This window comes from Dasypus novemcinctus, chromosome 6 (assembly GCF_030445035.2).
Source record: "Dasypus novemcinctus isolate mDasNov1 chromosome 6, mDasNov1.1.hap2, whole genome shotgun sequence".
Classification (NCBI taxonomy): domain Eukaryota; kingdom Metazoa; phylum Chordata; class Mammalia; order Cingulata; family Dasypodidae; genus Dasypus; species Dasypus novemcinctus.
In genome coordinates, this window is record NC_080678.1 from 33,859,533 (window position 1) to 33,873,740 (window position 14,208).

The following is a 14,208-nucleotide window of genomic DNA, read 5'->3' on the forward strand; positions in this document are numbered from 1 at the left end:
CTTTCAAACATGGATCCAAGAGGCCTGTGGGTGAAGCTATGTTTATAATGGAGGCTCTCCTGATTCATTTAATAAAAATAAACCTCATCGCTCTTCAAACTCCAGGGTGTAATAAACTGCCTCCTACAAAACTAAGTTTTTGAACAAGGAGAATAAGGACAAGTACACAAGATATTTTCAAATCTTAGACAATGTATGTATGCCTCTTTACATGTAAACAAATAATGCATAAGTTTCTATTCTTTTTCTATCATAAACTGGAGAGGGGAGAGATGAACGTTTCAGAGAGGAAAATACATCAATCACTACATTTTTTAATAAAGGTACTTTTTCACATTTTACTCTTTCTTGAAACAAGATGTGCCTTAGGTTAATTTTATATAGTACTTCTATGTCTATGAAAACCTATCATTAAATTGACAAAACCTATTATTAAATTGAGAGTGCATGTTTCAATCTATGACATCTGAGAATCAAGGAAATACGGCATTAAAGCTGTCCAACACCAGATACACATTTTCAAGATAGGAATTATCTTTGAAAGCTAATATGTGCAGAAACAAAGGTCCCCAGTCTCTCATTTCTTGTGAGTAGTTCCTGCAAGTGGCTCATAAGCATCCATGAGTACTTATTCTGCATGAGCACAAAACATTGCACAATGATTCTTTGGTCAAATGCCTTAGAAGGGAAACCTACTGGATTGGATAGGAAAAAGGCAACTATATTAGGTTTAGTGGTGTGCACAGTAAAATTTATTTGGTTAGAGGATTTGAAATCTTTGGTGATGTATGTTTAGAAAGAATCTTTACACAATGTTCTTAGACATAGAAAGTTCTAAATTACGAGATCTAAAGGGATGCGCCTTAGTTAGGTCTCTGAAGACAGAGGTAACCTCAGGAAGAGGGGCAGCAAAGGTCTGAGGCACCCAGAGTTAAAGTGAGTCATGAACCTGGCTGAAGGCAAACCAAGTGAGGACAACCAGTAGTTCAGCCTATTTCAGGCAGAAAAACCATTGGCCCATAATGTGACCACCAACTAGAAGCCGAGGCACAAAAGCTCTTGTCAGCATCACCCTACAGAAGGCCCAGAGGGGAGGCTGGGATGGTTGCTGTGGGCACAAGGGCTGGACTTGTTTGTGAGAGCAAAGGGACTGTAGCAAGCCTGCAAGCTCAAGGACTTCTTGGGCGCTGCTGATACGTTAGGTCTCTTCTACCAATGTGATGACCGCCAGTAGAAATGCACCATGTTTGCACATCTTCACTGTCCCCTGCTCTACCTGGGAGCACCACCAGTTAGGATCCCTGACTCCTCCTCCTGGCGCCCTGCCTGAATTGGTTTGGATAACAAACTTGATTGTCCTCCCTGTCCCCTGCTGCCTCCAGGGAGAGAGGAACCTGCCTCGAGTGGGTCAATAGATAGAATATTGGTCCTTGGTACCTTCAATGTTTCCTTTTCCTTTTCTATTCGCTGCTGCTCCAGATGTAGCTTCACCAGTGCTGACTCTTTGGCGGATATTTCTTCTTTCAGCTGATCTACTTGATGGGTCATAATCTTTAATTTCCTCTTCATTTCCGTTATTTCATCCTAACAAAATGAAAGGAGAAATGTTTGTAAGTGAATTGAATAGGCATCATCGCCCCTGTGTAAATTCAATACATATTCAAAAGCTTTTGAGGGAGGTGCTCTCAAAACAATGGCCTCTTGGCCAGTTACTACTCAACTATTCCTTTGTATCTTGAGCCCATCAATCTCAAGAGCTTTAGAACATTAGCTCTCAAAATATTCGCATGAGATATATATTAAGTGTACATAATGTATATGCCATATGTATGTATGATATATGTACACATAGATACCTTATTCCTCATTTTATATGAGAAGAATTAGAAGCACAACAAATAATATAACAAAAAGGTTGTGAAGCAATCTGCAATTAATTGACAAGAATCTGCTGCTACCTTCTGAGTGGCTATTAGCAGTTTTTAAAAATTAGAGGAGAATGGCAATTCTACATTATAATTAAAAGCAGGATCATGCTGTCCACTATCCCAACAACTTGTGTCATTTCAATTTCAAACCTGAAAGTTCTGTGTAAATACATCTGTTCTTTCAGGTGAATACCACAAGATTTCTTTCTTGATCTAGTCTAACTTCTGCCATTAGGATAATATGAACTGTTTCAAACCCAAGGTGGAGAGGGATCAAAAGGTAAAGACACAAATATTATTCTTTACCTGAGCCTCAACCAGATTTTTGCTATACAGATTCCTGTCAGACCTCACAGCTTCATACAGGTTTTGTTGCTGTTTTAATTTAGTCTCTGATTCAGCTATTTTTTTCCTGTAGTCAAAAATCTGCATTTCACGGATTTTTATGTCTTCCATGTTCATGAGGACCTGGAAAAGAAAGAGGTATATGAAAATGGTCAAATAGCCTATCTGTGATTATCAGTTTTGGACAAGGCTGGAGATTTTTATCTAAGGGTGGTGGGAAGAGCTGCCAGTCATCAGAAAATCTGACTGTTGTTATAATACTGCCATACAACACAGAAATTCAGCCCAACTGATTAGGGGGAAACATGCCTTTTATCTCTGCCGGAATTCTGCTCAAGTATAAAGGTTTTAACACAGTCATTTTGTGATCACAAGAGGGGAAAAAAAAATCTTTCAATACTGAAATTCCCTCCTGTTCACCCCGCCCATCCACCAAAAAGAAAAAGAAAGCCACAGGCTTAAACTGATCTTAACACAATGCACTAAGAGATAGCTTAGCTGCCTGGCCACACACACGGCTTCACAGAATTAACAAGGAGAAAGAAAAGTGGCCTTTTGGACATTGATAGCAATCATAACGCTGTCTTGCTGGTATCAACGTCATGCTCCATCAGGGAAGGACTTCATGAAGAGTACATTCTGGATGCAAGAATGACTGCCTCCTCTTCGCAAGCATGACAAACCGAGGCACAGAACTCCACAGTGAACCAGTACTGCTCAACAAGCAAGCCACACAGCAGAAACTACATTATCATGACTCTCAGCTGCAAAGTCCACAGACATTGATTTTTTTTAAGGACAGACTTCTTTTAAAAATTCCTTAAGAAGAAAAATTTTAGCAAGGAAAACTGATTAAATCAATGGAACTAGGGTCCAAAAAACAGCTAGAACACATAAGGAGAAAATTCTTAAGATTTCACTGACCTGTAGTGGAGTTCTCTTAATTACTGGTTATAATCGAAGGAAAAAAGCAGAGCAACATGACAGAGGGTGGAGGGAAAGGGATATTCCTGAGATAAGGTCAGGAAGCGACATTTTACCTGAAACCTGAAGAACAAAAGGAACATCTACTTTTGCCATGCACCGTGCTGATATTCACTGGGAGTCAGGTAGGGGGGGCTACTTGTTTGAAGTAACATGTTCCCAAATTACTGGACCACAGAATCCTTTTTTTTTTCACTTGTGGAATTAGTATTCCAGAACTACACTGAGATCCCCTGCTCTAGTGTTTCTCCATCAGAGCTGATGGTGCTCTTTAAAATATCTTTAAAATATCTATGTATCCTTTATACCTTTAAAGAGATGCCTTTCAAAGTTTTCTTAAACTAGTATTGAAGGAAGGATGAGGTTAAATATATGCCTCTCAATGTATGTTTTTAGTATATATTATATTGTACCTTTTTTCTTATTGAATCCATTGATTTGATATTCTAATAATTTTTCCTTTTTAAAATATTTTAGGTTGATCACTTTACACATATTCCCACATGTTATGATTTAAAATACATGCATAAATGTGAAATATATCTTTAATTTCTTTTCCTTATTTACTTTGACCTCACTTCTTCACTTAACCCACATCAGCCCCTCAGCTTCATGTAATATAACTAGATTAACAATCTAGTACGCATCCTTCCATATTTTTCTTTGAATTCTGCATATGCTATTCAAATCTACAAATAAATTGGAATAACTAATATTTATCAGGTACTTTCTATGTATCAAGCACTTACACACATTAACTCATTTACTCATCACAAAAATCCTGAGATGTGTACTACCATCCTGATTTTTTAAAAGAGGGAGGATACTGAAATCCAAAGAACTAATATAATTCCCAAAGTTATCCAACTGGTAAGTACACAAATACAGGAGTTTGTTTTCCTTTCTATATTTTTTTGGTGTTTTGGTTTTAGTTTGGTTTGGCTTGGCTTTTAACTTTTTGCTTTCCTTTGTTTTTTAGGTTTCAGAGTTTTTTAAGCCAAATGAAATTTTATTTTATATACTTTTATGTGCTTTTATCACTCAATAATGACTTGTGGAAATCATCTGCTACAGCCCTAATTCATTCTCTTTCAAGACTGCATAATATTCTACAGGTGGATGTATCACCAGTTATTCAACTCCTCCTTTACTGAGGGACATTAACTTTGTTTCCACTTTTTTGCCACTATTAACAATGCTGGAATAAACATTTCCTCATGCACTTTTTTATTTCTGTGGGAGAGATTCGCAGGAGTGGGATAGCTGACTCAAAGGGCAAATATATATATTTAACTTTAAATATATATATTTAACTTTAACCGATGTTGCTAGATTGCTTTGCAAAATGACTGTAACACTTCACATTTCCACACTGCCAGTAATAGTTTTCTTAATAGAAAACTATCCTTGCAGCTAAAGGATGAACTCTCTTTGGTCATACCAGATGATTCTTTTAATGTATTATTGAATTTGATTTGCTAGAATTTTATTTGGGATTCTGAATACATATTCTTAAGTAAGATCAATCTCTGGTTTTTGTTTGGGTTCTATTTAGTTTCATAAAATGGACAGAGTACCTACTGAATGAATGAGGCACTGTCTTAGCTTAAAATTTAGCCTTTCTCTGGATAAGCCATCACCCTCTTTAGGGTCAGTGAAACAAAGAGTGATGATACTTTAAACAGCATCATCAGCATTCAGAATATCAGGCAGCATATCAGAAAAAGGAAAAAAATTGCTTGTTCAATCACTTTGAGAGATGCTGTAACAAGAATAATTTGTTGCACAGACAGAATAATGCTCCAGAGAAAGGATGCAGCCAAGGGCATCTCTTTTTAGCCATCCACCTAACATGGTCCATGTTTCTGCACAGGAAGTGCACAAAATCACAAACTTGCTTCACAGTTTCTGAAGCTGGAAGTAAGAAGAACCTATCATGGTACCAAGAAGGTCAAAAGCACAGAAGTTAAATGACAATGAAAAAATAACCTAAGTATTGAAACTAGGGGAAAGACAATTTACAAAGCAATTTATTTCTAAATGTTAGGACTCAATTTATTTGGATGGAAATCATTCAAAACCAATATCACATATAAGTTCAAATGCTGAAAATTCATAAAATGTGTGAATTTTCAGGTAGCAAAACCTCTTGTCAGCAAACTGTCCCCTGTTAAAAATGGTATATCAGAGGATGCAGAATGCCAGCTATGGGGCTGGAGTTTAATTAATTGATTACACTTCCAGATACCTCAAACCAATTCATGAGATAAATCACATCCAAATATAGAAAGTTTTATTACAGCCAGAGGGTTGGAGTTCCTCGCATATGTCAGCTCACTTTAGAGGAGCCCAAAAAATGCTTACAATGCACTAGGAGGGTACTGTCCCAGTTTATAACCTACTCCTACCTTTTTCTGTTAAAACAACCTGCCAATAGAAATAAAAGTAAATTAAAAATCAATAACACATGCTGGAAATCTGCAGCATAGCCAAAATATCATATAGACTGAGGCAGGATAAGAAAGTAGGTCATTGAATTTGGACTACTTTAACTTGCATTTGATGAAATATCAGTACAATTAACTTCTTAAATAAGTTTTTCTGACTCAATGTCAATGCTTTGAATGCTGACAATGCTTTTATCTTCACAATGAAACTGAAAAACTCACATTCTGAAAACAGAAAACACAGGCACATGAAAATTTAAGTCTTCCTTGTTTGTTGTTTATTTTGCATTCTTATTTTATCCTTTATCCTAAATTCAGAGAAGGATATCTGTGTTTCTATCCCCTTGTTTTTTATATTATATTATACTATGTTATATCATAAAACAGGGATTATACAGTGTCTACCTCACAGGGTAATTGTAAGGATTAATGAGAAAATATTAATATAGGTCATTATAAGTACCTAGCATATAGTAACTTAAACAATAAATGTCAATAGATTTTCACAATGTTACATTATGCCATATTACATTAAATTAGCTCTTAATAAATCAATTCAATGTTTCTATGAATCACTTCTGTTCCCCAAGAAAGTAATGATACACATTGTACTTCTCTCATTGGGACACGAAAAGCCAATAATTTGTATATGTCCCCTTGATGGGTCTCATCCGGGTTCTACCCCATTAAGGATGCTCTGAATAAAATGTCAAATGGACATCAGAGAAACTGGAGTTCTATTTCATTATGAAGCTATCTATACAGTGGACAATATTTCTTTGATCAACTTTAACTTTTCTTACTTGCTTCTATAATAAGTCCTTGAAGCCACATTATTATTCATTTCTTGGAAGCTCTGTCTAGAAGAGCTTTGCTTGACATTGTTTTAGGCAAATGAGGAAAGAGCTAAGAAATTTGCAGGTAGGGATTCATAGTGAAAAAATGCTTTTTGGCATGTAAAATATCTGGAAGGAAATTGCCAGAAGCGTAATACTTAGAATGAAAAAAGAGAGGTCTTGAAATGAACCAAGTGTACTGTGGGCAAAATGTTTCAGCAGATTTAATAATTAATTAGGCATTATTTTACCTAGAATTTGTGAACGTTTGGAAAGTAGTAAATATGGTGGACCACAATTCATGATGCCATTCCTTGTGCTGAGCAGTTTATCTGAAGAGTAAAATTCAGATCCCAACAGAAGATAAACCAGGAGAATAAAAAGTGCTGAAACCCTGTAGTAATTCAAGGTCCAGCAAATACTTACTCCCTCCCTTATCCCCACACCCTCCCCAGGCTGTTGAGGTTGGGTTTGGTCATGTGACATGCATTAGCCAATAGGATATCAGAGGACCTTAGGCAAGTAGACCCAGAAGTGTGCTTGTGTGGTTGGGTTTGTCTTTTGCACTCCTTCCTTTCACCATGAGAAGAATTTATATCCAGGAAGATGAGATTACAAATGTGAAGCAGAACTGGGCCCAAACCACAGCCCAGAGCAACCCACAGCCAAGAGCAGCATAGAGCAGCATATATGCCTTTGAGGTTTAGTCACTGTTTTCTGCAGCATTATTATGACAAGCAGTGACTGAGACCAACACATAAGAAAAGGTTTGGGATTCTAGGCCAGCCAATTCTGGCACAAAAGAAGATCTTTCTTACTTGCAAATGCCAAATTAAATTAATAAAATGTAACATAAGACTTTTAGTATCTTAGATTCCCCCTTTCTTTCTCTAAACCAGAAAGACTCAGAAGGCAAATGTGGATGTCGTTTTTGTAGTCCAGAAGCAGAAAAAAAACCATTCCAAAAGTCATTCAGAGCTAAAAATGCTGAGGATAATTCAGTTAAAATCTTTCATCATGACCACACATTTCAAATGAATTTAAAGGGAGGGCACACCCATAGTGATAAGTAAATATATTCTTGAAGAAGAATTTAATATAGATTTCTGATATAGATTTCTATTTCTTAGAATAGTACATTTACATGACAACATGTTTGGTAAATAAGTAATATGAAGAGCCCAAAATTGAATCAGACTTGCTCTTCAAGGAACCAAGTAGGTAGGATAAGACAGACATACAATTAATGGTAAACTAATGCAGGATTTTCTCAACTGCCAGAGAGGAAAACCAAGTAAGGGCACTAGAGATGTTTCAATAAGGCTCCTTGAGAACAGTGGAATTTGATTAGGTCCTTGAATGAAGGGTAAAGCTTTATTAATATCATTTCTTTATTTTTATCAGGATATAAAAGTAATATATATTCATTTTACAAATTTGAAAAAATACAGACATCACAAAAAAGGAAAATTAACCTGTATCTCTACCATGCAGAAATAACCACTATTAATACATTGGTATATTGCCTTCCAAATTTTTTCCTATTTAAAAAAATCTAACTAGGCTTCTATTTCATTAGATGTAGATTCTCTTTCTTCCTTTTTTAATCTCTCTTTTGTTGCGTCATCATCTGGCTTCACGACTCACTTGCGCGAGCACTGGCTCACCACGGGGGCACTCGTGTGGGCACTTGGCTCGCCGTGCGGGTACTTGCCTCACTGCACAGGTACTGGCTCACCACGCAGGCATCCTTTCTCTATTTCTTTTTTATGAGGAGGCCCCAGGGATTGAACCTGGGTCCTACCATATGGTAGGCGGAGACCAAATAGCTTGAGCCACACCTGCTTCCCTGTAAATTCTAATAGAGTTCTTTTCTCCATCCTTCTGGGTAAAACAACTCACACACACACCTTCCTCCAGATTGCTATAAGGGAGACTACAGACTGAACAGAACATGGTCAGTCTATATACACACTCCTTTCTTCATCTCCAGACAATGTCTTCTCATTACATCTTTGATCTGGGGCTCAGTTCCACCATCAGAAACCAATTACCCATGGGTAGGTTTCTCTTTTCTGTCCTTCTTATCTCCTATCTTCTCTTCAATACTTTGTATTCCTTTCATCTTTTTCCTCTGCGTTTAGAGGGAAGTCTCCCCATTTGTGCTCCACTGATTCCTTTACCACATTAGTTCTTTTCTTTACTGATTTCAATGTGGATTTTTAAGTCTGCCTTTTTTTGTTTGTTTTGTTTGTTTTGGTTTCTTTACAATCGTTACTTACTGTATCCATCTCTTCCTTTCTATTTCATCTTTGGTTTTTTCCTAGAGGTAATGTCATCTTGGACTTATCACCCAGCCCTATGTCCTCCTGGGGTCACTCTGTCCTTCACAACCATAACAACAAATGTCTAGAATTCCCATTCCACGTGCTAGGAAGCCCAGCATCCCTCCTAATAGCTCCAAGAGTTCTTGGGAGATTAAATTTCTCCTATATATCTGTGGCTTCAATTTCCTGTTTCCATCAAATTCTGGATTCTCAGTTGGTGTCTTGTCTCTTGCACGTACTATTCCTTTTCTAGGATGTTACCTCGCATTTCTCACCACCCCATTCCTGCCCTCCCCTAAGTGCAATCTTAGCAACAGAGTTGCAGCAGAAAAGCAGACTTTCACTGGAGGTTTGCAGTACATAGCACAGTGACCAACTTCAAATGGAATACTGGACATTCCTGTTCCTAGCAATCCTTCAGTCCCTCCTGCCTCTGAGAATTCCTCACTGGTCATCTCTTCCACAAGAGCCCCAGCCTACTGCTTGACATCAGTGTTGTCTGTTCTCCCCTTTCTTTCTTTTTTTTTTTTAAGATTTATTTTATATTTATTTCTCTCCCCTTCACCCCCCCCCATTGTCTGTTCTCTTTGCCCATTCACTGTGTATTCTTCTGTGTCCGCCTGTATTCCTGTCAGCAGTACCAGGAACCTGTGTCTCTTTTTTGTTGCATCATCTTGCTGTGTCAGCTCTCCATGTATATGGCGCCACTCCTGAGCAGGCTGCACTTTTTTTTGCACGGGGTGGACCTCCTTGCGGGGCGCACTCCTTGCACGTGGGGCTCCCCTACATGGGGGACACCCCTGCATGGCATGGCACTCTTGCACACATCAGCACTGCGTGTGGGCGAGCTCACCACATAGTCCAGGAGTCCCAGGGTTTGAACCCTGGACCTCCTATGTGGTAGGCAGATGCTCTATCAGTTAAGCCAAATCCACTTCTCTGCTCTCCTCCTTCATCCTTTCTCATCCCCTCCCCTCTCGATGCTGACCTCAACCTTGTCCCCTTCCCAATTTCTACTTTTCTTCATAGGTACAGTGTCTTGCTCCGGTTCACTGAGCCTCACCTTTCATACCAAAGCAGGTATCAAGGTATTCTGCTAACGGAAGATTGTTCTTTCCATTAGGGGAAACTTGGCACCAGGCTTTATTTTGCTATATTTATCAAAGGAACCAAACATTTTCTCTGTATTTTCTTCTACTATGTTGAACCATATGAAGTTACTGAGAGTCAACTGCCATTACCAGTTCCCCCACTGCCTGTCCCCCTTTTTTCTAGGTTGCAATATTTGCCTTACTGCAAGATGGAGTGACAACTGATGAGTTCTTCGGGAATACAGAAAAGTGATAGTGGGATCATTCTGAAGCACCTTTCTAGCTTTTCTCAGATAGTGTTTTATGAAGCAAATTCAAGGGACTATGAGTTGAGGTCCAGCTGGTTTTCTCAGTTCAGTGCTATTGTTTTTATAATTCTCATTTGTTCTCTTACATTTTATTAGCATTAAGCTTTTTGCTGGTCTTTGATGCTGTCTTCATCTTTTTCTACACCTTATTGACATTTAGCAAGAAGTTGGGAATAACAACATTTAAATGCCACTTTGGGGAAGTGGACTTGGCCCAGTGGATAGGGCATCCGTCTACCACATGGGAGGGCCACGGTTCAAACCCCAGGCCTCCTTGACCCGTGTGGAGCTGGCCCATGTGCAGGGCTGATGCGCGCAAGGAGTGCCCTGCCACGCAGGGGTGTCCCCCGCATAGGGGAGCCCCACGTGCAAGGAGTGTGCCCCGTAAGGAGAGTCGTCCAGCATGAAAGAAAAGTGCAGCCTGCCCAAGAATGGCATCGCACACAAGGAGAGCTGACGCAGCAAGGTGACACAACAACAACAACAACAAAAGAAACACAGATTCCCGTGCTACTGACAACAACAGAAGCAGCAAATGAACATAGAGAACAGACAACTGGGGGGGGAGAGGAGAGAAATAAATAAACAATAATTTTTTTTTAAATGCCCCTTTGAGGAAACACTCTGATCTATCAACAAATTTATGTATTCATTTGTTTATGTAAAATCTACATAGCATTTACTATGTGCCAAAGATTTTTCTAATACCTTACAAATATTCATTCATATAATTCTCAAAACCACCCAACTGAGGTATGCCTCCAATCTTTTTTCTATGCATACAGACAAAATTGAGGTCAAACCATATAAATAATTTTACATTCTGTTTTTAAACAATTTATATTGTGAACACATTCCTAATTTTTAAGAATATTTTTTCAAAAAACTGAATTTAATGGTTACATAATATTGAATCAAACAAATATAGCACAATTCATTTAACCTTTCCAATTTTTTTTAATTTGGGCTCATTTTTATCTTTCATTGTTATAAATTATGCTTTGAAGAATATTCTTTGCATTTCTTATTTTCCCTTAGATAAGATTCTTAGAAGAGAAGATGCTGTTTCAAAAGGATAGATTTGGAATGATGTGTACTCACTCTAGAAGAAGATGAAAATGTGAGTTTCATGACATCTTCACCTACCCTTGGTATTATTCCTCAGCTCTTATAAACAGAGTGCACAATAGGGAGTTTCTGTCTATAGGAACGAGAACATGTGTGTGTGTGTGTGTGTGTGTGTGCATGCAGGCCCATTTGAAGGAAGCAAATAAATAAATATGGGGAGAAGGGGGAAAAAGGCACATGTGTCCTTAACACAGAAGTCTAGAGATGACACAAGTTGCTGTAGCAACTGATATATGTCATCAGGGATTAAATAAAAGATAGGAAAGTTGTAGTTGATGACTAATATATGAAGAACTTGTACTTAAACTATTTAGGTGGATCATTATATCTTTGCAAAGTTAAATATCAGAAATTGTGAAAAACATTTAACAGAGAAACTCTCTTTATAAGGAAGCTGAGAAAAATATACAAATCATATATTAAAATCGGTGGCAGCATTCTTTTTACCACCCATCATCTATCCATTTGTTTAATAAATGTTTTCTTTTTCTGTTGTCTACCTCATGCCAGTGATACTGAAAATAAAGAAATAAATAAGATAAATGAAAATAAAGAAATAAGTGAGATTGCTTCCAAAAACTCACTGTAAAATGTAACAAATAAATAGTTACACTAGAGATGATAAATGCTCTTCTAGAGATATAAACAAATCCTCATGGAGCATAAAGTAGAGAGTGACTAGCTGTGACTGGAAGGCTTGAACTAGGAGATGGGGATCTGAACTGGATCTTGAAGGATGAATAGGAGACTTCTATGCAGGGACAGGGAGGAAAGACTTTCAAGGAAGAGCCAACAAAGAACTTGAACTTAATCTCATAGATGAGAGTATCCCAGCTGCTGTGCCTTACATGGGTTACAGATGTGTGACAAAACACTGATCAGCTCTACTTGGGTAGAGAGAACCAGGTAGAGCCTGGGCAGCTATTGTCCTTGCCTTAGCCCCCTCCACCCCTGAACAGCCTCATCCTCGTATTCCCATGTGCTGCACACATAGTTTCCACCTGTACTGTGATTTGAAAAATGTTTGGTAGCACTGCCCCAAGGAATGAGAGTCCATGGAGGTTTGTCAGCCCAGGACTAATAATAAGACCAGACTGGAATTTTAAGAGGTAGCACTGATAGTGGTGTGATGGAGCCTGGAATGGAGAGAGAAGGATTAGAAGAAGCAGGAGGCAGCAGTGGATTATATTATATGTTCGAATACATTTGCTGCCTCACTCTACAGGGCCCTCCCTTAGAGGACCATGCTTTCGGCCCAGGACAGTCAGACTCGGCTCTGTGACTTGCTTTGGCTAGCAGAATATGGGTGGGTTGCCTAGTGCCCATCACTTGCCAGCACGATCTAAAATAGGTCCCAGTATTTTACTCGTTTCTTTTTCACAGGTCAATGCATCCCAGGCAGGGTTGGCCTGGAATAAAGAGGACAGGAAGCAGAGCTATTGCTGGACCTTGAAGGCCATTAATATGAGCAAAAATAAATCTTGGATGCTGTAAACCACTGAGATTTGGAAATTACTTGTTACAGTTTAAGCTATTACAGAGACTAATGAGCTAGAGAATCTGAGGGCCTGAATTGACATCTAGCCCTCTTAAAGTCAGTAAATCAATCAATGGAGTTTCTAATATGATTAAGTCAGAAGATAAATATGCTCTATTCAGATGGCTCCCAATCAGGGATATGAGAATCACTTAGGGATCTATTACAAGGAAGATACTTCCAGCCAGAAATGGACTAAGGATATGCACTGATGCCCCTTCAAACCTACAGTCTGTAAGTATCTGTTTGTCATTTATTAAGTTTAGGAGGGAAAAGCAGATTTCCTTTTAGTAAAGCTTGTTTCCCACTTCCTTTATAACTCAAATGCAGGCTGTCACCCTTATCTTCTTTGAGATACTAGTCAAAAAAAAAAAAACCAAACAAACAAAATTTAAACATGCATGCGCAGTGGTGAACACTGCAGAATTTACTGCAGATTTTGTTGAGGAGATGGAAGAGAGGGCTTATAATGCACAGCAGACAACATGTTGCTAGGGGAAAAAACTCATTAAATGAGTCTTTTCTCCCAAACTCAGTTAAAATTTTTCTGTATCCCCTATGTTCTATGATATCTATGAATGCACTGAAGAGAGTATTCATGGGAGTGGATGTAGCTCAAGTGGTTGGGCACCTGCTTCCCATATACAAGGTCCTGGGTTCAATCCCTGGTACCTCCGGAAAAAAAAAGAGAGAGAGAATATTTGTTTAGCTGCTTCTGCTTAATGTAAGCATGTAGGCGATGTGCTAAAACAGCTGGTTAAAGTAAAATCCTAATCCCTGAGTCATTCTAAATGCCCCTCCTTAAATCTTCTCCCTCTTAAGCGTTTACAAGAAGCAGAGATTCAGAATTCAGCTACTTAATGAGGGGATTTTAGGTAAGCAACAGCTTTAAAGTAAAAACACTCTTTGAACACACGACATGCTTTGCTGATGTCAGCAGGCACTCATATCTTAATTTGAGTCCATTTTAATGGGATTCTTTTCTCCTAACAACCAGCTGGAATTGTTGCTCTGAGGGGACAGGTAGGGATGAGAGCAACAGGTTGAGAGATGGCAAGGCCATCGGCCATGGTGAGGTCAACCTGGAAGGGAAGGGGAGGGCATGTGGGGAGTGGGAGCATGTATTAGAAGAGGGGTCCAGAAAGGGGAAATGGGAGAACACCAAGGACAAGCCTTGTCTGTTTCACAGTGTGGCCCAGGATCAGCTAGGGGACGGTTTCTATTGTGTCAACCTCTATTGCCCTAAATCTCCAGGCAAACTGCAAGTTGAAATCTAA

The 14,208-nt window shown here is 38.6% G+C and overlaps 1 protein-coding gene across 1 annotated transcript in view; it reads right to left on the minus strand.

Moving 5' to 3' along the window:
* The window catches only part of CFAP58 (cilia and flagella associated protein 58), an 85,277-nt gene that overhangs the window by 49,838 nt on the left and 21,231 nt on the right, over window positions 1-14,208 (minus strand). The window contains exons 10-11 of the mRNA XM_004468239.5: window positions 2,235-2,396; window positions 1,438-1,584 (exon numbers count right to left, since the gene is read on the minus strand). Of these exons, the coding sequence (XP_004468296.1) occupies window positions 1,438-1,584; window positions 2,235-2,396 (309 nt within the window). The remainder of the gene's footprint in view (window positions 1-1,437; window positions 1,585-2,234; window positions 2,397-14,208) is intronic.